This window comes from Haemorhous mexicanus, chromosome 6, assembly GCF_027477595.1.
Source record: "Haemorhous mexicanus isolate bHaeMex1 chromosome 6, bHaeMex1.pri, whole genome shotgun sequence".
Classification (NCBI taxonomy): domain Eukaryota; kingdom Metazoa; phylum Chordata; class Aves; order Passeriformes; family Fringillidae; genus Haemorhous; species Haemorhous mexicanus.
This window is the reverse complement of record NC_082346.1, coordinates 48,135,059-48,157,464: the sequence shown is the minus strand read 5'-3', so window position 1 is coordinate 48,157,464 and position 22,406 is coordinate 48,135,059. Positions and strand designations below refer to the sequence as shown.

Below are 22,406 nucleotides of genomic sequence, written 5' to 3'. Positions count from 1 at the left end.
TATACCCCTCTCTGTGCTGGGGTGCCTGCAAACCCCTCCACTCCACTCCCCTGCCCGCCCCTCCCCACCTTCTTCGATTTATTTGTGTATTTCTTTCCTTGGCAACCACCAGTTTCCCTCTGTCAAACAGCGCAGGCTCCCTATAATTTGAAATTAATTTGTTTGACTGCAGCATCAGACAGGAAGGTTGGGAATTTATTTAATTCTTTTTACTCCCTTTGCAAAAAGGAAGCGATGAAATTTCCAATTGAGACTCCAAGAAAACAGGTGAACTGGGATCCTCAAGGTTGGTGATTCTCTACTACTATCATTACTATCATTACTAGTGTAATAACAATTATTATTATTCTATGTGTCTATTGACTTGTAGCAGACTATGTGACTCCAAAAGGGAGGAGGCGTTGGATGTTTGTCTGCTTCCCAAGAGCACTGCTCAGTCTTTCTTGCTCAATCCTATAGAAGTGCATTAGAAAATGCTGCTGAGATGTGGGGTTGGGTGGCTGCATGGCTAAAACCTGTTCTAGCTATAAGTTTTACAGTTTTATATTTGATATCTATCTTGCCTCCCCCTCTCCCTTTTTCTTGAGTATTTTCAAGGCAAACTTGGCTGGCATGGCAGTTATCTCTGGCTCGCAGCATTGTTTGTTTTATCAGTGGCTCCTTTGTTGTTTCTAGTGATCATTGTCTCTGCTAAATGGGTGGTACAGGAGTGGACACAGATGTGAGTGCTTGTTCAGGGCTCCTCAATGGCACGTGTTTGTTGGCAGGAGCAGAATGCCGCAGCAATATCACCTTTAGTGTGGACAGAGCTTTAGTCTGGATGGTATAAAATGACACATTAAATAAGGGAGCCCAAAGGGACCTTTACACACTTTGCTGTGTCCTATTAACAACTGATTAAGTGGATAGTTTGATTAACTACATAGGTACGTTTGGACTCAATCTTAGGAAATGTGTTTGTGTGATGGAGGAATGAGATTTACGCCAGTGCAGTGGTTTTCAATAAGATGATCCAAGTAGTATTTAAAAATAAACCACAGTCAAATAGTCTCCTTGCCTGACATGGGGAGGAGGTTCATCTGCATCCTACAGAAGTGACTGAAAAAAGTCTGTTGGTAATTTGTACACTGGTGTGTCATATTTCTGTGCATTGGTACAGGAGCAGAACAACTTGAAGCCATTGCTGAGGTTTGCAGCAGAACAGCTGGCAGCCAGTTGCTGTACAGCAGTGCTTGCAGGAATTATGAAGTGATAACACGGGCTTTGATTGTTCCTCTTTATTCCACAGGTTTGGTTTTAGTGGTCAATTTGCCTGTCATCCTCCATGCCCTCACATTTGCAAAATGAAACATTAGAAGCAGTTTCTCATGTTATAGAAGGAATACGGCAGAACAATCTGCTGTACACCCAATTCAGGGTTAGATTAAGCCTTAGTACATCTTTAATTAGGTGAAGGCTGAAATTGACACATCAGCCTCCTCCGCCCTCATCTTTCTAATGAACACATGGGTAGTAGCGCTAACAGAGATTTGATTATTTAAATAACAATATATTCCTTATCCTAGGGTCTAAATTCTTTGTGGTGAAAACTTGGTCTACCCAGGTGCTTTTCTAAATGTGTGTTTGCTGCAGCTTAATTTAAATCCATTTTATGAATTGCGAAATGTCTTTTAATGCAAAAATCTCTCTCCTTCTTTTCTCTGACAAGGCACATAGAAGGATGTATGATGGCATTCTATGTGCAGCTCCTATTCTTGGCAATCAGCTTTAAAGCATATGGATCCAACAGGTGGTTGGCCACAATTTACTGATGTGATAAAATCATAGTAGTGTAGCAGTTAAAAGACCCTAAACCCGGCAGATTTCCTCTCTGCCTGCTAAAACTACCAGTTATTTCCCCTCAGTGTATAGACTTTATTAGGTAAACAGAAAGGATGCTGATGTATTGCCTCAAAGGAAGCAAAAAAAGTTATTTTAGTTATTTTCTAATTCTCCAAGAGACTCAGAAAATAGATAAAATTTGGTGTAATGGAAAAAAGGCAGTTTGGCAAGGAAAAGCTTTCAAAGTCCCAGTCCTTTAACCATCAGAGGAACAGTGCGGTGACATTGTACTCACACAGTCCCACTGAAGAATTATGAGTGTAGAAGACAAAGTAGATCAGAGTTCTGTTATTTTTGAAACAAAAATATATTTATGTAAATATGAATGTTAGCAATGATCTATGAGAAATAACTAAAAACTCTAAAATGAATTTGATTTACAATCACACATAAAATCTGTCCTCTGCACATACAAGAATGATGTTATGTTTTGTATCCTGTGTGGTATCTCTGGAATTAAGAGCTGAAGTAGTTTTTCTCAGATACAACAATCAATGTGTCGAGAGTTGGCGGTGAAGGGCTGCGAAGACTCCTAAGTATTAGAGCACAGTTCATGTCCAGTTAGCTTTCTCACTCTAATAGCAGGCTCATTTCAGAGTGTATTTTACGACTGTGCCCTGTTCTGGTTGTCAGCCAGAAAACATGCAGTTTCCATACTTTTGTATGGTAGGAATTGTGATAACTTGTGCTAACAGTATTTGGAATAGATCAACTGATGCTCCTGGCCAGCAAGCTAGCAGCCCAAAGACTGTGGCATCTCAAAGACTGTTTAGACCTGATCATTCCAAGCAATATTTTCTAGAAACTGTATGCCTTTCCAAAGGTTGGGACCCTTTTTTTTTGGAGATATGGCTGGATTGGAATTGGTGATATTGCTGGTTTGAACCCAGGTCAGAATGATAGTCATTGAAATGAATTAATGTTCAACTCCATAATGCTAACTAAATTATAAATATTTACATAGATAAATAGGTTAGGGGTTGCTGGTGACTCTCCTCTGGAATAGAACTGGTATTCTCAGTTTGCAACCGTAAAGATCAATATACCATAGAAAGACTTTGTGGAGAGAAGATGTTTAAAAGAATATAATTGACATGAAGAATGGTCTGACAGACAGGTGATGGGACACTGATTTCTTAGCCATTAAACTGGTCCAAGCAGGGCTTGGAGACCAAACTGTGATGTTATCATGTTGTGTATTATCTTCATGTGTCTTGGACATATAGTATATCTCTGTGTTACATGTAAATCCTGAGTGTGTTTTCTATATAAACCAAAGATTTCATAAATCTGGAAGTATTAAGTCCTGATTCCTACAGTGAAGTCTCCATACTAAATCAGGCAATCAAACTATATGAAGCCCTTAACAAACAGATTAAACTAAATCACAAAAATCATTGGGACTTGGCCTTAATAATCCAATGTGAAATATGCCCTAGAATTTGATAAATATTGATTAAAACCCATGCAATTAATATTCAGAGAATGAATAGGGTAAGAAATGACTAAAAAAACCCCAAGCAGGTACTTCAAGAATGTTTTAGGGAGCGCTGGACATATTGAGTAGGAGTAAATGTTATCACAGTACCTGGCCTTACATTTTAAAAAACAAGCTTGCTATTTTGTGTTACTGGTGGAATCATTTGCTCTGCCGATCTCTTATTGTCGCTTCTCAAATTTGGTGCAAATCTCGTCTATACTTTCCAGAATATAAGAATGGATTTTTAGCAATATATGAAGACTTCAATTCTCATAATTGTTCATATTTCTTTTTGCAGTCTTACTGCTGTTTGTTACACCCACCTATTTTCTGTGCTTGAATTAGCTCGTAATCTCTTCGCACATGTATTTTTATATAGTACCTCAAAAAGCGTGTCCCTCATCCTGTCTGAGACATCTGGATGTTACAGAAATACAAATTTTTTTTCCTGAAAATTATCTGCTTAAAATTGTTGTTTCTTTGTAGGAAAAAAAAAACAGTTGAGACAGTTTCAAATATGCTTAGAAATTATCCCCTAGTGTGACTATCTTTTAGAGTGAGGGTGAGATGTCTTTTTCAAGGGAAGGATGTCTTGTGATGCTCATAGCAGGGAGCAAATGGAATTCAGTCTTGTTTGTTCCTTTGTGCCTGCAGTTTCTGCTGTCATTATAGTGTTATAGATTGTCAGAGCTTTTTGGATATCCAGCTCAATGTTTACCTCAACACTAAAGTTTTGGAACTCTGAAGTTTGCATTCAAGTTCTTGCATCCTTTCACAAATGCACTGTTTGCAGTTTGAAAGTCTAAAATCATGTATTTATTACCATCCTTAGATGGGAGTTAATGGTCTGTGGGAAATTCAAATTGTGGTTAAGAGTCTGGAGTTCCTCTTCAAATTTTGCTACTGACTTGCTGTTTAACCTTCAGGAAGCCACTTACCCTTTCTTGTCTTCCCTTTTTCCTAGACTGGAAAACAGGAATATTAATACTTCCCTAATGCACAAGGGTGTTGTGAAATATAATTAACTTGTTTAGAGCAATCTAAAACTGCTATTGAAAGAAGAGCTTATGCATTGCAATTAAATGCTAAAACAATTAGCAGGGAGCAAAACAGCCTGTCATCATACACAGATCACTTCAATTAAGAAATAAGTTTGTCTCTGCACTTTACAACTAGAGGAAACTAGTATCATTTATTCTTCTTTACAGACACTGAGCAGTCAATTGAGTTTCCCATTAGAAGTATCTAAACACCTTTGATATTCCCCAGCTGCTTCTTCAGAGAAGCTCAAATCTTCCATAGGTCCTTTTTCTGATGTTGGGATTTCTCAGATCTGAGACACCTCAAGCAGCACTGGACACCTATGGTGTGGGACAGTGAGCTGAGTCTCAAATGTCTTCATGCAGGTATCAGGTGTAAGGATTGGACCATCCCTTGATGACTGTTTGAAAAATCGTCAACATCCGTACTCTGTACAAATTAAATTGATGCTGCTGGTGAAGTGTTACAAATTGCTGCAGTACCTGCTTTTTCTGTTCCTTTGTTTGAAGAGCCCAATGCAGAAGGTAAACTTGATTAGAAAGGCATAGATGAGCAGAATAAAGGTGTTGGTTTCTGTCCTCTGTTTTCAAGGAGATATGTAAAAAGGAGTAGAATGCAACTGTGAGTTAGACAATATATTTCTGCACTAGCAAGTTGGTTGTTACTAGCTCAGTAGATGAAGACTGTTCTGGGAAGTTGTAATGTGTGAAAAATTAGGTCTGATCCCTGCCAATGACTCATGGTCAGAGGGTACTGACCCTGTGCTAATTGTACCACAAAGTCATATTGGCTACTTACCCACCCATCTGATAGACTGGTACTGCTGTGCCTAGTAAGTATGGATTGTAGAACACTGCAGGGAGTTTATTTAAATGTAATTAAATTTAAATCTGAAGGAGGATATAAACTGGGAAAACAGAAGACACTCCTGGAATGCATGGTGTAGGCACAATAGTGCCAAATACAGTAAGGTGGAAAATTTAAAGAGTTTGGAAAACAAATAGAAGAGAATGAAAAAAAGAAATCAGAACTTTATTGAGGACTATGTGGAACCTGCAGAGAACAGGACACCAGTGGACACCAGTGTGATAAAAGATAGAAAGATACAATTGAATTAGGAGGAGAGAAAGAAAGTCTGCAGACAGCTATTAGTTTTCTCATTGTTGTCTTTAGGGTGCCCTGGTTATGGTAAAACAAAGGATTCAGAAAAGTAAAATTAGTAGTAAGAAAGTGACAGAGCAGAAGACTTGACAGTAGCTTTCTTGGAGTAGTGAAGGAAGACTGAACTCTAGTCAAGGTAAGAAATATGGAGGGTAGGGTATCATTAAGATGTCATCTGTAGTGTGAGGAAAAAGGAATGAAAAAAAAATCAAAGGCAATAGTAAGCTGTAAGTCTAAGATAGGAAGAGCAATAGAATTGTCATCAGTTGAAGAGGTTAGGACAGGATTATGATTTCAGTGAAGAATACCAGTGCTCTTTTTTGCTTTGTATGTTCAAGAGTAATCCGTTAACGGCTTTTGGACAGCAAAGTCCCTTGGGCAGCTCTTGAAAAAACTGATGCTACCTGAAGTGAAGGAGTTTGCTCTTGGGATGAAGATATATGTAGCAGTTGTAATTGGGCAGGTTTTGGTTCAACTTTTGGCATTTATGTGGATTTATGTAGCAGTGTGTGGACTACATCAGCTTCAGACAGAAGAGTGCGTATAGATGGGAATACAGTTTAATTCTTACCCTCTTTATTTAATCCAAATCTGGGACCTTTACCACTCACTTCAGTGTGAGCAAAATGCAATTTTTCATTTTTACAGAACTGTGTCGTTGCTGCAGGCTACTAAGTTAAGAGTAAGGGAGTGTGGAATTACTGGGAAAACAGGGGCCCTAGATTTTGTGCTCTAAACAGGGTAAGCACCTGGAGTGCAGAACTGGGAACGGAAAAATGAGGTCCATATAAGAAAGGGAGAAGCAACACAATAGTATTTAAGATAGATTATTAAATACCTCACTGTAATGCAAGTGCCTAACCTTTATTTTATAATAATCTCAGTGTAATAGCAAAGGCCAAAGCAGAGAATATGAATGCTGAACAGATGTCTGTTTTTTATATAGAATTTTTATGTAAAAGAAGGGACATTCAGCAAAAGGCTAAATAACACCTTTTAAAATACCTTTTTCATAGGAATATCTCTGGTCTTTGTTTTCTGTAGGAGTTGAAAACATCCTGGGACCTGGCCTTTGTCAAACAGAGGCTGCTTATATCCCAGTTCCTGAGACATTGTTTATACTTCTGTAGTTTGTCTATAATGTAATGGGAAACCTGCTCTAAGATGAACCTGCTGACTTTCATAAATGATGCGCCATGCAGTTCTCACTGGTTACCCCAATGAGATAAAATAACAGGCGAGAACAGCATATATCCTACACCCTTGTACTTCAGTGTGGTAGTACCAATCCTTTTTAGTCCATGGACCACTATTATTCTCCAAACATACTTTCTGGACTGCTTTTCTCACAATCAAATATCAACTCAGAGTATTTAAACAAAAATATACTTCAAAATTGAACTATGTATCTCTTACCATGTTAATGTGTCACAGAATTTAGCGACTTTCCTTGGTTTGGGAATGCTGAAACCAAGAATTCAGATATCATCTTTTTCTTTAATTGCTAATCAATCCATATGCCATTACAAATCTTACTGTTGGCAAAATGTCTCAATTACATGTGTTAATATACATTATCCAGTTGTCCTAAAATATGATAAGTATAAGAGAACATTGGTGCAATTTTGAGGTTAGGGTAGAAATTTCAATGTGGGTATATCATGGTGTTGGAAGTTGAAATGAAAGCTAGTAGGGTAATAGAATCTGTTATCAAAACCTATATGTGGGAATAAAAAGGTGGAAGAGAATGCACAGGCCTGGCTTAATTTTATTTTTCTGCTTTTAAAATGGAAAGGGAACATCCTGCTGGAAACTGGAGTTGTGACAAGAGGTGTGACATATAGCATATATGAAAGGGCTTGAAACATGCTGCACTTAGGATCTGGAGTCCTGAATAGGAATAGTAATCAGTTGCAAAATCTGGGTGTGGTTCAATTTCTTTTTTGAAATCCAGACATACTTATTTCTAGCATTTTGTGAGAGTTTGCTATTTGAAGTTTTGGAAGGTATCTGAAAAGATATAAAGACCTAACAAAGAGAGACAAAATAAGTTGCTTCAGGAAATATGGATTACAAACGACTGGGTACAAAGTGTGACAGGGTCAAATCTGCTGACAGAGGTGCAGAAAATGCTGAATGAACGGAGCGTACCTGTGGTAAGGCTGCAAATGCTGTAAAAAGAAAATAAATGTGTGGATATTAAGATGAGTTTGTCTGCCTTCAAGGAGAATTCACTGTTTTCAAGCACATGTTGTTATTTCTGACTCTTAGAAGTAAGCATATATCATAGTTCATATTTTAAAAATCTTTGAAATATCTTTGTGTTCTTTATTGGTGCCACAGGCACGTATCAAGCTCTTCTTCTGTGACCCAAACTAAATCACATTATAAATAATCTCATGGACATATTACAGAATATTTTTAGCTCATGAATTAAGTATCTATCTTAGATGGTGGTCTGTTTATTTGACTAGTCTTTCATTGGAGATATAAGCTTAATGTTTCTCCCTTTTGTTCCTCTATATTGTTCCCAAATGGATGCATTTAATATAGCTTTAAATTACCTCAGTTCTTTTTCTGGTAGTCTGTGTATTATGCAGGACTGTGTGATACTTTTTTTGCTGAAGACAATAGACTGTTTTGCTAGCAGAGGATGACAAAAGACAACACCCTAAAAAATATTCTTGGAAAGCAATACAAGTTATTATGGTATCACTGTCCTACAGGATCATCACAATGCCTTAAGCACCAGGTTTTTAGTACCTGGGTTTTTTAGAGCCATATGTTCATATCTCAGCAGGACTGACTCATCTTTTCTTCCCTAGGAAGAAAAAACAACATGCCACTGACTTTACTGGATGAGGATTTTGGATTTTGGCCCCTTAAACTTGTGCCACTGAGTTTTTGAAGTTTCTGTGCTATGTGGTTGAAGGGTGTTTGAATTATTTCTTACTTGATACTGCAATATAATAATATTAGTGTGATTTGAAAACAGAAAATACATGCTGACAGCTTGTCCAGGGTTTTAACCTCTCAGATTTCAGCTTTTCATCTTAGAGAAACAAAAGACAGTCACTAACTACTGTGTGTGAAAGACCTCATTGATGAAAGAATTATGAAAGAAATGGTACTGCAGAAGCTGCCAGCTGAAATGCAGGAAGGAGCAGGAAGATCTCAAAGATGTTCTTCTAGGTTAACCCAGATCTTTCACTGATTACTTAAATGTTAACATTGCTAAGTTTGGATTGCGCAAGAAAGCATTGGGCAGAGAGGCCTTGAGTAGCAGCAATCATGACAACTGCAGAAACAACCTCAGAGTCACCTCTTCATGATCCTACAGCCTAATTTGTCTTCATAGGAAACAGAGTCTGTTTATTGGATTACAATGATATACTGACATGTAACTTGGTGACCTGAATTTCTCATTGCTACCAGACTTTTTTTTTTTTTTTTTTTTTTTAGGTTTTTTTTTTTTTTTTTTAGTTTTCTAAAAATCTGCTGACATTTAAGGGGGTTTAAAGTAGCTGAGATATTTGTATAGGCCTGGTATATGTGATAATAGACCTAAGGGAGACTTCTGCCTTTCTGGAGCACAGCTTTAGGCCAGTTAGGTTATCTCATAACCTCTCACTTGTTAGTGGTTTGGGCAACTGAATTACACCACTTGAGTGTGACTTAGTTGGACAATAAAACAGCTAAATATAAGTAGGTATCTGAAATTCTAGGGTATTCTAAGTTTCTAAGAACCTTCTAGGTTTAGGGAGCTATAGACAAATATGCTTATTGGAGCCAGGAGGATTTTCAGTTAATGGCTGGTTTAGGGTCAGCAGAGTCTTTCTAGGCTGCACTGATCGATTTGACCACATCTGTATTGACAGATTAATGGGATGTAATCCAAGTTACAGCCTAGCAAATAAATGAGACAAGGGTTGTTTCTGCTGACTTACACACTGAAAGTGTAGTAGAAAAATGTGTGTATTATAAAGAATTTATAGTAAGAGGATATAAAAATGCCTATGCTGAATAAATGTGTTTCAAACAGCAACTTTTTAGTCCTAGTGAAAAATATTTTCTGCATAGATTAATTTTGTCCTACCTGTCCTATATGTATTCTTCATCCTGTTCCAGAATAGATTTTTAAAGTATTGGGAGGATTTCATTCACTTTAAATAAGAGTATTAATGTGTATAAGAACTTAAGACCACAAAATAGATTGGATCCTCAAGTTATGCAAATAGTATAGCTCCAGTGAACTAAGAAACAGCCCAAGCAATGTGCTTCTTAAAAGATTTCTGACCATTGCCACATGGACATGGAAAGATCCACTTTTATTGCTGTTGCACAGAAAACTTGAGAAATTATCACTTAATTAAAATGCTAATGAAATTTTCTTGAATTCGAAGTATTTTTCTATGGATCCTAATCAGTAGTCAGACTGGGGGACACACCACTAGCCTGATGTTCAGTCAGTGGTGCTGCTAGAGTCCCCTTCTCATGAATGAGATGAACAATAAATTCCTTCACTCCACTGTAAGGCTGTACCTCTGGCAGACAGCCAGCATCAATCATATTTCAATGTAGATTAGATAGCTTCCTTCTAGGAAGGCCAGCACAAATCTTTGCTTTGTTGTCTCTGCTACTTGATTGTTTCTCCACTAGGTTTCTTTTATTAAGAAAGCCCTTCCCTTTGTACACAGGCCTTCTTATGCTAAATTCCAAGACTTAGGTTTCCTTGACTGTTTGGCCTAGCCATGACACCATTGGCCGAATTTCTTTTCTGAATCTGTGAGATAGAATATTTGGAAGATCCCAGCAGAATCCCTGGCCCTAGATCATCCTGTGAGTACTTTGAAGAGGAACATGCTGAAAACCTGTGGTGGGAGATTCAGACTCTTCCTAAATGTTGCTGGAATCCTGGAACACTACCTATTGATGAAAACTTTACAACTTATTTCATACAAAGCACAAAATGATGTAATGAAAAATTTTGGCTTAGTCTGTAAAAAGAAGATTATGGATAAATAGCAGCATCACTATTCAATCTGTCTGTTGTTCACTGAAGGATGAAATCTGCAGAAAGCCAGAGAGCAGCTGTTTATTCCTTGGTTCTTGTACCATACTGACAAAAACTCAATTTTTCTCTATGTTACCTAATGAGGAAAAATGATGGTCATTTCTTTTGACAGGAACTCTTTTTCATAAAGTCATCTCTACACCTCAAGATCTTGAGCCAAAAGCACTTGCTTCCTATTTGGCAGGGCAGAGACCTGCATGAACTAGAACTCTAAATTTTAGCAGGAGGAAGAATTATTGCTAGGGAAACAGGTTTTAGCATGATCTATTGGTTTTAGTCTTATTTCAGGAAGAGAAAGGTGAGAATTTTTCATGGGTTTCTCTGTATTCAGTTTCTCTATAAATAGCCTCATAAAGCTGATAATAGCTCTGCTGCCAATGAGTGTGTTGGAACAAACACAGTCGCCAGTCTTGAAGCAGGAGGGTTCCATATTTGGGGCTTGCCCCTGTCAATCACTTCTAATCTCCCCTCAGTACTTCCTGCTCCTCACTGTAATGCTCTTGTGCTCAATTTTTCATTCTCCTGAAGTTCATTGATGAGCCCTGTCACACACGGACATGGGCTCAGGTGTCGGGGGCAGTGGGAAGGGTAGTGCTGAGAAGAGGAACTGAACAGGGAGGTAGGGATGTGCTAGCACCCATGCTGCCAGCGCGGTTGGAAAGAAGTGAGGGACAAGAGCAGATGGATGGATTTGGAGGAGGGCAGGGTAGAAGAGAGGTCAGGAGAGAGAGAAGGCAAAAACAAGGGAAACAAAATCCAGACTGCCCTCCAGCAGTGAGTGTACAATCTCACTCCAGCACAAGACAAACCTCTATCAAGTATTCGTCCGGACTTGGCAGCTCTGTAAGTAGTGCTACAAATGGTGTCAGCAGCAGTGCATCTTCCTGCAAATGCCAGTGCTTGCTAGGAACCCCCCTGAGGACTGCTGTCCTGAAGCCAAACTAGAAAAACACCCTGATGCTTTCAGCTGTTCCTGGAGTTCATGTCCTGCCTTAGCACATCCATTCTTTTGACCAGTGAGCTGTCACGTATGCATTAGAATAGCGCAGTGCCTGGGAGAGGGAGGAGGGAGGGGAAGTATCCCAGCATCCCATGACCATGACTTTTGCAGATTTTTTTTAATGTCAATGGATAAGTCCTGGCAGATACCTGCTCAAGCCAGCCTTGGGCTTCCTGTTGTTTCCCTGACATTTGCATAGCCTCAGTAGCAGGAGCTTTAAGGCTGTGTTTGCAGAGAATAACTCTTGGGCAGTCCGTTTAAGTTCACGAGCATGCTCAGACTGCAGTTCTGACAGAGGAGAGGCTGGTTCAGAATCTGAAAGTTCTTGTAAATAATCATCTAGAGCAGCTTACACATGGTCATCACATTTTTCCTTTATAACCAACAAAAGAAAGAATCTGGTTTATGGCTGTCCATTAATTTTGTAACAAATAGAACGGCATTCTGTAATGTATGGTGGGAAAGAGCATGTCTCCTAAAAGAACTTGAAAATTTGCTAATACGTTGATGAAATGCCGTTGTACCTTCTTGATGCACATATGAAAAAGAGCTTGTTCAATCAGCTTTTGAAATTACTCTTGAATTTAATTAATTTGCTAAGTTCTCTGTGGCAGTGTTTACATGAGGCAAACTGTGCATAAATGCAGTGTTGTTTCTTTTCAGTGTCGCAGGGTTTTATCTATTATTTGTGAAATGCTGTGAGATTTGGCACAACGGATACAAAAAGGAATGTTGAGGTGTGATTGACTATCTTACATTCAAGGGGAGGAAAAGGATTTCAAGAGCATTTTCCTGCTAGGTGTGGAGACTAGATTGTCAGGATGAATGATTTTTATTTTTATTTTTTAATATATCTTTAACATTTCATTTGTTGGGGTTTTTTAACAGATTCTGGATGTTGAATACAAAAACATTAGTCTGTTATTCTCTGTTACCCTTCGCTGGTGGCTTTTCTTTTTGGATTCACAGGGATATGCAGGACATGAATAACACTGACAGTTTCTGGCAGGTGATTTTATGCCATGTTCTTAGATACTTCCAATAAAGGACATTTCAATATATTTATGGCTGTTTCTATGCTTAGCTCTCCTTGTAGCTAGACTTTTTCCTAATATATATTCCTCTACTTCCTTGTTACAGATTTCCTACGCTGTTCTTAAGAGATCTAGGAAAGAATTCGTCACTCTCTTTGGTTACTCCATGTCTTATTTTTATTTTTGAGATTACACTTCACCTTTTTACATATAATCTAAACAGCATTTTTGTTTATGTTAAGCAAATGCTTTGGGAGCTGCAATGGAAATCGATGTGAGATGTTGAAAAGATGACTGCATTGACTATTAATAAGGACATATACAAAAACTAATTTAGGAACTTACTGGTGTTGTGAGATTTTCTGGGGTTTATATGGTTAAGGGCAGTTAGATTTTAGCCCTTCAGACTTCTTATTTCCTAGGCCACCTCTGTGAGTTTTCCCTTTCCCTCTTTTGAAAGCTCCTGTGAGATGCTTGAACTGCCATTCTTCTGTGCTTTAAAACATTCACAATTAGAAATGGCACTGTCTTTCAGAAATAGAATAAGCATGAAAATGGTATTCAGACCCTCCTCTCTCACTACACTTTCTTGACTAAAATTAAATTTGCTGAGGCATACATTTTTCTATCTCTTTAGGGACAGTAGGTTCAGAATTGCTAAATTATAGAATAGCAGAGTTTTACAACAGCCTCACAAAGAAGAGGGACATGGCATATCTCAGGGGAATGATAATTGCATAGACTTTTTAATCTTTTGCATACTTGTTAAACTGATTACAACTAGATTAATAAGCAATCCAACCTGTCAGGTTTACCCAGCACCCAATTTCAAGCCATTTAACATCTACAAGAAGACTGAGGTTTTCTAATACTTTTTTAGGATTTTCAGAGGCATCACGTTGTATTGGTACCTCATTGGTTACATATGCATGGACTTCCTGCCAGCATGAAAAATTTAATCAATTTGACATTTAGCTTTATGTGAAAATATATGCTGCTGGCATCCATTTTTCTTAAATGTGTGTAGAAAGTGAGTGAAATAAAATGCTTATGTTTGAGAAGGGAAAACTAGAATGAAAGGTGATAAAAAATGAAAAAATAAAATCCACTCAACAAGACAAATGAATATTTTTGTTCCAAATTGACCCAGCTCCAGTAGAGAGGGAGAAAAAAAGCATTTTTGTTGGAAGGATGTTTTCTCCCTCTGTAGCTAACTCCTGTCCATCATTGTGCCTTAAATCCTGATTTATACATTGATATTCTTATTGCTTGGACTGATGACATTTTCATGAAATCCATATGCAAGTAACTGGTAGGATTTAGAGGAAAAGCATTGCTGAACAATACAATCTGAGTTGTGTCCTCATCTTTATTGCACTTGTGCAAACTCTCTGTGGTGGGTTGACCTTCCTTGGCTGGCTACCAGATGCCCACCCACTCTCATTCCTCCTCCTCAGCAGGAGAGGGGGAGAAGATAAGACTGGAAAAGTTTGTGGGTTGAGATAAAGCTAGGGGGACCAGTTAGAGATTGCCATCACAGGCAAATGAGACTTGACTTGGACAAAGTTTATTTGATTTATAGCTAATTAAAATAGATTTGGGTGGTAAGAAATAAAGACAAAGGTTAAAATACCTTTCACTGCTTTACTTTTTCCTAGCAACTTTATTGCTTCATTCCTGACTCTTCTTCATGCTGTCCACCTCACATGGTGGTAGGGAGTGGGAGTTTTTCGTGGGTCTAGCTCCTCTAGACTGCACCTTTCTTCTTATACTTTTCCCTTGCTCCTGCATGAGTCCATACTGTGGGGCTGCAGTCCTTTAGGATAGACTTCCTCAGCATGGTCTCTCCACAGTTAGCAGCACTTCAGGAAATATCAACCTGCCCTGGACTGGGATCCTCCATATACTGCAGTGTGAATATATGCTCTGGTGTGGTCCTCTCCATGAGCTCCAGGGAAATACCAAATCCATCATGAGCTCTTCCAAAACTCACAGGCTGCAGGAAAATATCTCCTACAGCTCCTGGAGTGCCTCTTTCTCTTCCACTGACGTTGGTGTTTTTAGGATTCTTTCTCACACTTTTTTTCTCAATCTTCAAAGTCTGTGCAATATTTTTCTTTTCTAAAGTATGCTTTCACAGAAGTGCTACTAGCTTCCCTAATGGGCTCAGCTATGTTCTGTAGTGGGTCTGTTGGAATCACTAGGAAGTGCCTGTGTCCAGAAAGGGACAGCCCCAGGCCTTCCACGGAGACCACCATTGTAGCCACCCTGCTCCCATCATCTTGCCACCTAAGCCAGGTATTTATTTCTGTCAGGCACTTGCTGCACAGGTAAATGGGAGCACTATGTTTTAGTAGTAGGACAATGGAAACTGGAGAAGATTCCTTCAAGATTTGTCCTTTGGAAAAAAGCTGGTTTCAGTTAGGAGTGATATTGTCCTTCAGTGGAAGGTAAAATTCATTCTTATTACTTACTGCATAGCTAAGTTCTTGTCTGACACTAAAGAAGCTCTTTGGGAAGAGACAAGAGGCTTAGATTCTCCTTAGTTCTGATGATTTACAGTGCCACCAGCACTATGTGAAGATTCTCATCATTGGAAAGCTCTTTCTAAAGAGATACCTTTACTCAGACCATACTGATTTCTTAATTTGTACCATGTTCCAATTTAGGCTGCCTTTTTTTTTTTTTTTTTTTGCCTAAACTATAGTTTTCTAATGAAAAAGAATGAAAAGCATTATAAAACAGTGCCTTTTTGTTTTCTCATAACAACTGTGTTCCAGATTAATTAAGTAGCTGGGGTATTCCAAGAGCTATTAATTTCTATGTTTCATTTATAATTGATACAGAAGAAATACGTGTTTTTTTTTTTGTAACCTTACTGAGAATCATTATTTTGAGCACTAGATGGGAATATATGACAAATGGTTCAGAAATTACAGAACCCTTTAGGTATGACGTACTTCCCAAAGCTGCTGCCAGGGGTGGCAAAACAATGGTCAGATACAATTCCCTCTGATACACAGTGCTGACATTTCTCTCCCCACCAACAGAGACAAATCAGTATTTTCTTTTACTATTATGAACTTTTACTCTATTTCAATAACATTACCCTATAATAGGAAGAAAACAGTGCCTTTATTCCTTATGCAGATTTGTAACCCAACTTACTCTCCCCATCTCACCACCCCACTCAGGGAAAGGGGCATTTGAGAGGAATCAATGCTACTTTGCTTCTAACAGCACATTCAATCTATTTTGTTTAATGTGTATTGCCCTTTGTGCCTTTACCTGTCTCTCATACTCCATGTAATGCCTTGCTGCTGATGACTGCATTTGCAGCAGACAGCTGAGATGTTGCTGAAGTCAGCAGCACTAATGCTGCATTAGAGAATCCTCTTTGGGGAAAACAGTGTTAGATTTAACCCAGGGGGGTGTTGCTGCAGTGAAAAGCTCTATACTCAGAGCCACTCTGTGTTTTCCTAACAAACAATATGTCAAGCTTTGCTATCATGAACAGTAAATGCAATAGTAATGCTTCTCACTTGAGTGGCAGTTCTCAGCAAAATGCTGTAGAAGCAGTAGGGTGAAATTCCCCTTGTGTGGCAAGCTTGTGATGACTTCCACTGCTCAGTTTGTGTGCCTAGGGGATAGGCAGAAGGACCAGGGCCAAACTGGTGTAAAACATGTCAGCACTGATAACAGTTTTCTTGATCCATGGCTGTATGAATCCCGTGGTCCCCAGACAGCAATTCTTATTATTATTCCTCAATCCAGAAAAACTGCCACAAGGATACTAGTGTTCTGTCCCATATGTAATCGTAGCCTGCAGGCAGGATTTTTCTCCCATTTCTTGATCACAGCTGTAATGTCACCTGCTAATTAGCCCACATCATGCAAAGATGCTGCACAAACACAAAGGCAAACATGACCATTGTCTACTGTGATTTTTGTTCTAAAAGCCAGACTTTCTAAACCAGCATCAGATTTTTGAATGCCCAGTTATAAAAATTCAACATTCATTTTGCTGGTTAAATAGATGCTCTCAACAAAACCTGTTAAAAACCACAACAGAAAGAGATGAATGGGGGATGAGGGGGAGTGGAATATCAAGCAAATCAGGTAGTGGAAATTATTTGCCATATTGTCTAAATGCAAAATTTTGATGGTTTAATGATTTTTTGGTAACACATGGACAGAAACTTCAGTGTTTCAATACTTTCACCTGCTTCCTGTTGGACCATCCAATTCCCCTCATTCACTGATCTGCATGCATTTTCTGTTTGTGACATATTCTTATGAAGTTCCTGTTGGTAATAACTTAATACACCGATTGCCTCCACTATTTCTCTAACATACCTCTTATGCTTGCAATGACTTCCAGGAACAGCTCTGCTATCCTCACTCCAGCAGCCCTTATTTGAAAGAACTTGGGGAGTCTGTGGGAAAGATTTGAGATTGGAAACAAATGCTAGATGCCCACATCCCCCAGGAATTTCTGTTTGGAGATGAGCCAGAGCCTTGGAGTGAAAGATTAATATTTTATCCACTGGTGGGCTGCACATTTCCCTGCCTTCTATATTGTTCAGTCAGGAAGCCTTTTAATCTTAAATTCAGTGCGTGGCTATTTCAGAAGAGGAACTGAGGGAGGAAAAAAACCCTGTTCAGTTAATTGAAATAAATGACTTTAAAACAATTATGGTCAGTGAAGTCCCTTCATCCTTTATGATCCATTCTAAAGAAGGTGGATCCACCTATTCTTAGTGGTCAGTTCAGGGAAACTGTAGTGGACCTTGTTAACACCTCACAGATATTTCTGAGCTTTGGTGCATGAGAGTTCTGTCCTGCAACTTCTTACACTTGAGAAAAAATTGTATTTCTATATTAGCTCAGGAAGGAATGCTGGCTTATTAAGTAGTGCTACAGGAAGGATGTAGAAGTGCCACTAACCCAATGTAGGATCTTGTAAAAGCTGTAGGGAAGTTTGTTTGCTCCTGAATTTTCTCAGTGAAACTGTACTACATGATGAGATTATTTTAGAATTCTAACTAAATTTCTAGTTTAATATAAAAATAAGAACAGCTTAATGGGAAATTTTGGATGTTTGACTATGAACATGTCTGAAGAATGCATACTTTTCTTTCTTTAAAGAAATCTCCAATTATATTATGAGGATTTTGGGAAAAAAATGTTGGTACGTACCTTTAGACATGCATCAACAAACCTTTTTACTTGAGCTATTTTGTTTCCTTCCTTTGATGGCACCACGAAAATAGGAGATGAAATATCCAGTTTCATTTGTGATCAACTCAGGTTTCAAGCTTAAAGCCTGAGCCTGAGTTTATGAATGTGTAAGTGCATTTGGCCTTTATGTAATTCTGTGTTGAACTCTGTGAAAGCAGCATTTTTATTAGATGCGTCTATTATTCTCTCATTAAAATGCACATACATTGCTGTGTGCCTGTGTAACACAGGAATGGGGAAGAAAATGAGGGACTACATAAGACACTATTAAACCTGACTTAGATTTTTTCACAATAGAAATTGTGGCACCAATAACACAGAGAAGGGCATGCTTATTTAAAAAAAATTAATTATTTGGTTTAAACTATATAAGAAACTCTCCTCCAAAACCAGGTTTCTTTGTATCTCCTATGTCTTAGCATATCGAGTAAGATAGTTTCCAGGATAGAAGTCACTGTGACAAAGACACATTTTGATATTTTCACAGTCAAAAATCAGTTGAACACAGGCTTTCTCTGAAGACTGAGGTTAAAAAGTTGTTGAGTACCCCAGCTTTATCTTCAGCTGTTGTTACCAGTTTGCCAATGGTGTTTTTCATGGGGCTTGTTCGACTTTCCTTTTCTGGTTAACATACCAGTAGAAGCCCTTCTTGTTATCATTGGTGTCCCTTGTGAGGTTGAGTTTCACCTTTGCCTCAGCCTTCCTTACCTCATCCCTTCATCTCTGTACTCTTACCAGGTTACATGTCCTTACCTCCACTGTCTGTGCATTTGTCTCGTTGTCTTTAGTTTGACCATCAGTTCCCTACTCTGTCTCAGTTACACCAGTCTCTTGCCTTCCCTGTCCAATTTCTTGCTCCTGAGGATTGCCAGACTGCCTTCCTAGAGAAATTATTCCTTTCATCTATTTCCCTGGTGTTTCCTTGTGGCTTCTGTTAGGACTCATCTCCCTAAGACTGCTGGTATGGTCCAGGATGGCTAGCACAGTTCAGAGTCACTGCAAAGAACCCTCCCTAGCACCCTGTCCCTCCATCTGTCCATTTTCATATCTTCTCACATTTGCCAGGGACAGGTTTCATATTGCCCCTCTACCCGCTAACATCTAGTTAAAGCCTTGCCGGTGAGCCCCACTACTTCCTGAGCAAAGACTCTCTTCCAGCACTGAGAAGGGTGAATCCTGTCTGATGCCAGCATGCCTGGGGCTGTGTAGAACCAGACCATTGTCAAAACCCCCCAAATTTTGATGATGACACCAGCCGTAAAGCCACAGACTCAGTCTGTCCATTTCTTCCATGTTGCTGCCTTCAACTGTAACTAGAGAGGAGACTATAACCCCCACCTCAGACTCCCTCACCAAACATCTGAAGGCCCTGAAGTGCTTTTTGATCACCCTTGGGCTACATAGGGGTCCATTTCCTCGGCCCTTTGCGTAGCAGAGGGGGACGGGCGGCGGTGTGAGGGCCGTGCCAGGCCAGGCCAGGCCGGGAGGTGCCGCGGTGGTGATGGCCGTGCCCCAGGCCCCAGGGGCGGCAGGCCCTGCCGAGGGCTAGGCCCGGCCAGCACACCAGGCCTTCTGCTCTCCCCGGGAGGAATTGCCTGCAACTTTAACCAGTTAAGATGTACTCATCTTGATGATGAGTAAGAGTTTTGCTTCCTCAATTCCCATCAATTTTAGCAGAAATTTGAGATATTTAAGGTCCTGACACGTGAGACCTGGCAATGATGTACGCCAAAAGAACAGCAGGTAATGTGGTGATCTCAGATGTGAACAACTCTGTAGATCCTAACATTGCAATTTCACTTGTAACATTAATATCTTCAGTTTAATTTTGAAGGTTATCTAAAAAATCAGGAATTTACCTTTCTTTTCTCTCTGGCATCCTTTTACTGGGATAAGGCCTATTTTGAAACACTGGAGTGCTCCTTTGCGGGTTCTTGTACCTATGAGATTAGTTGTCAGCTAATATAGTGCCTGCATGTGAATGGATATCTATCATTGCTTTCACTGAGGCTGATTAAGTCTTCTTTGATATGATTTAACGAACATATGGATGAGGCTCTGTTTGGGGAAAAGCCTGTTCTGATAGCATCTTGTTTTGAAAAAACATGAACAAATGAAGTAGGGATTGTTCTGCATTTATTGTAAACATGTCCTCTTCTCTTTTGCTCTGTGTTTGTCCTAAACTGTAGTGTAAACCAGCTCTACAAATTCAAGAATTTATGTAGCCCTTTATTTTTTTAAGCTTTAAGGTATAAACCTCTGCATGTTGTTGAATTGCCAGAGTAGTTCATCCTTCAATTTTACTAAAACTACCTGTTAAACTTCTGGAATTTTATGTAGCTCTTATTTTCAGAAATGGACTCTCCCAGGGAGCTTGTAGAAAAGTAAGCACTACTTTATCTTTTTGCAATTGATGACACCATGATTTAAAGGTAAATGGCAGCACTTTTGTGAGAGTTCAGGTTCACAGAGACAGTGTTCCAATTAGAAATCAGGGTTTATGACTTCTTACCATGTGCTGAAGTCACTAACCCCACTGTCTTGTAAAGAGTGGGATAGCTCCTAGATGGAATATCTACAGTCTTCTTCCAATACCTAACTCCTGCTTAAAATCACTGCAGTATTGACTGCAGTTGTGCCTTGTGCATTGGCTTTGTAAGAAGACCATTTCTTCTGAGTTACACATCAGTTGCTTAATTAGCTGCTTTAGTACAGTCTTCCTGTGAATTTATTTATATAATATAAAATACTTTAGGATCAACAGTTCTACATTCACTTAGGATAGCTATTACTAATAGAAGAAAATGAAAAACTAAAACAGTTCTCTACTTTTTAGTGATAAGCAAGCTGAGCACAGTAATCCACTAAGCTGTTTAAGTGACAAAATATTTATAAGAACATTTTATATTCTCTACTGTGAACTTCCCATTTTGTTCTTAAATTAGTACAACACATTTTCCTTAGAAGACAGAATCAACAGGCCATGATTTTTCTGTAAGGCTGTTACTAACACTTTGCCAGAAACATTATTTGAATAAGAAAAAACATTTTTACTAGCAGAAGAAAAAGAAAACTCACAAACACTGTTTTAATGGTACCAGCTCTTTACTTCCATCTTCTTGACTTATTTGTGTCATATCAAAGGCAGGCATTGCTTTCCACTGAGAGGCTCACCCAGCCTACACTGGACTGTGCCAGTTGTGGTAAGGTGGATACCTGTTTCAAAAAATCATAGCATTGTCACATGAGCTCTGCTCTCTTCTTAGCATGTGAGCCTTAGATCCTGATGCTAAATGATCTGAAGTGTGAAAAATCAGTCCTCAGGCTTGCAGAGTTTGTGTTGGTTTACAATATACACAGTAGTTATGGTCTCTAACTAATTAAAATGGTGTTAATTTTATGGAATCTATGGAAGCTATGTTACACTGAGTTACATCAGCTCAGCCACTTCTGTGAGTACTCAAATTTAGTTCAGTAAGGAGATGCTGTGACTCAGGTTTAAGATACATGTCTATAGAGAAAGAGAAGTTCTAAATGCTTCATACAACCCCAATATTTTATGTTTCTTCTGCATAATTTTCTGGTGTTTCCTGTTGAAGTTCACTGTATTTATCACCATAACACTTTCAGGAGACTTAGAGAATAGATACACTGACAAAATAAATACAACTTACAAAAAGTGTGACTTTTTTCTAGTACTATTGCTCTTCTTCCTATTGTTACATGAAGTTTTTATAAGTCACATGAAATACATCTGTAGGTAAGAGAAAATATCCTTTTTAGTTTGATATCACCCTATCCTGGTTAATAAGTGTTGGGAACTGTAAAGACCTTTATGATGTTCAAACTGAACAGCTGTGCCACAGGGTGTTACAAAACAAACAAAAAAGGAATCGACCACAAAGGCTTTTGCCCTGATCCTGGATCTTTTCTAATCTGTTTGGTATTTGGAACCTCTAAATCATATATGAAATGAAATATTAACTGTAAGTATAAAGCAACTATAGATTTCTGTAGTTTATTGATTATCAAGTAAGCTGGAAGCTCTATCCTCCATGCAATGCTTCAGAGTTGTATTGCTTGTAGGAAAACATGACTGTAGTAAATTCCCAAGTTCTGAAATTATTCAGTATCATAAAATGGTTTCTGTTGGGAAAGAGATGTAGCCCACTTGAGAATCAAGGTATAATCCTGTTATATGTCTAAATTTTAGAGAATGGGGTTACAATGCCACTATGATGGGATGTTTTAAATCTTTCTGCTTTAATTTCTAAGTGAAACAACACAGACACATTGTGAATAAGTTCAGAGAATGCACCTAAAGTAGCTGTATTTTAACTGTAATCTGATTTAGGTCTGATATGCAAAAAATTAATCTGGTTTCAAAGAAATAACAGACCAGAGACAGCTGCACCATGGTAAGATTACACAGGATTTTGGTTTAAAATGAATCCAGCATCTTCAAATCCTACATGTGGTACCATTATATGCTGA

At 38.6% G+C, this 22,406-nt stretch overlaps 1 protein-coding gene across 1 annotated transcript in view; it reads left to right on the top strand.

Annotated features, from left to right (window-relative positions):
• The first annotated feature begins 234 nt into the window (after nt 1-234).
• Nucleotides 235-22,406, top strand: part of KCNK10 (potassium two pore domain channel subfamily K member 10) — a 53,496-nt gene continuing 31,324 nt past the window's right edge. The window contains exon 1 of the mRNA XM_059848188.1: nt 235-286. Within this exon, the coding sequence (XP_059704171.1) occupies nt 235-286 (52 nt within the window). The remainder of the gene's footprint in view (nt 287-22,406) is intronic.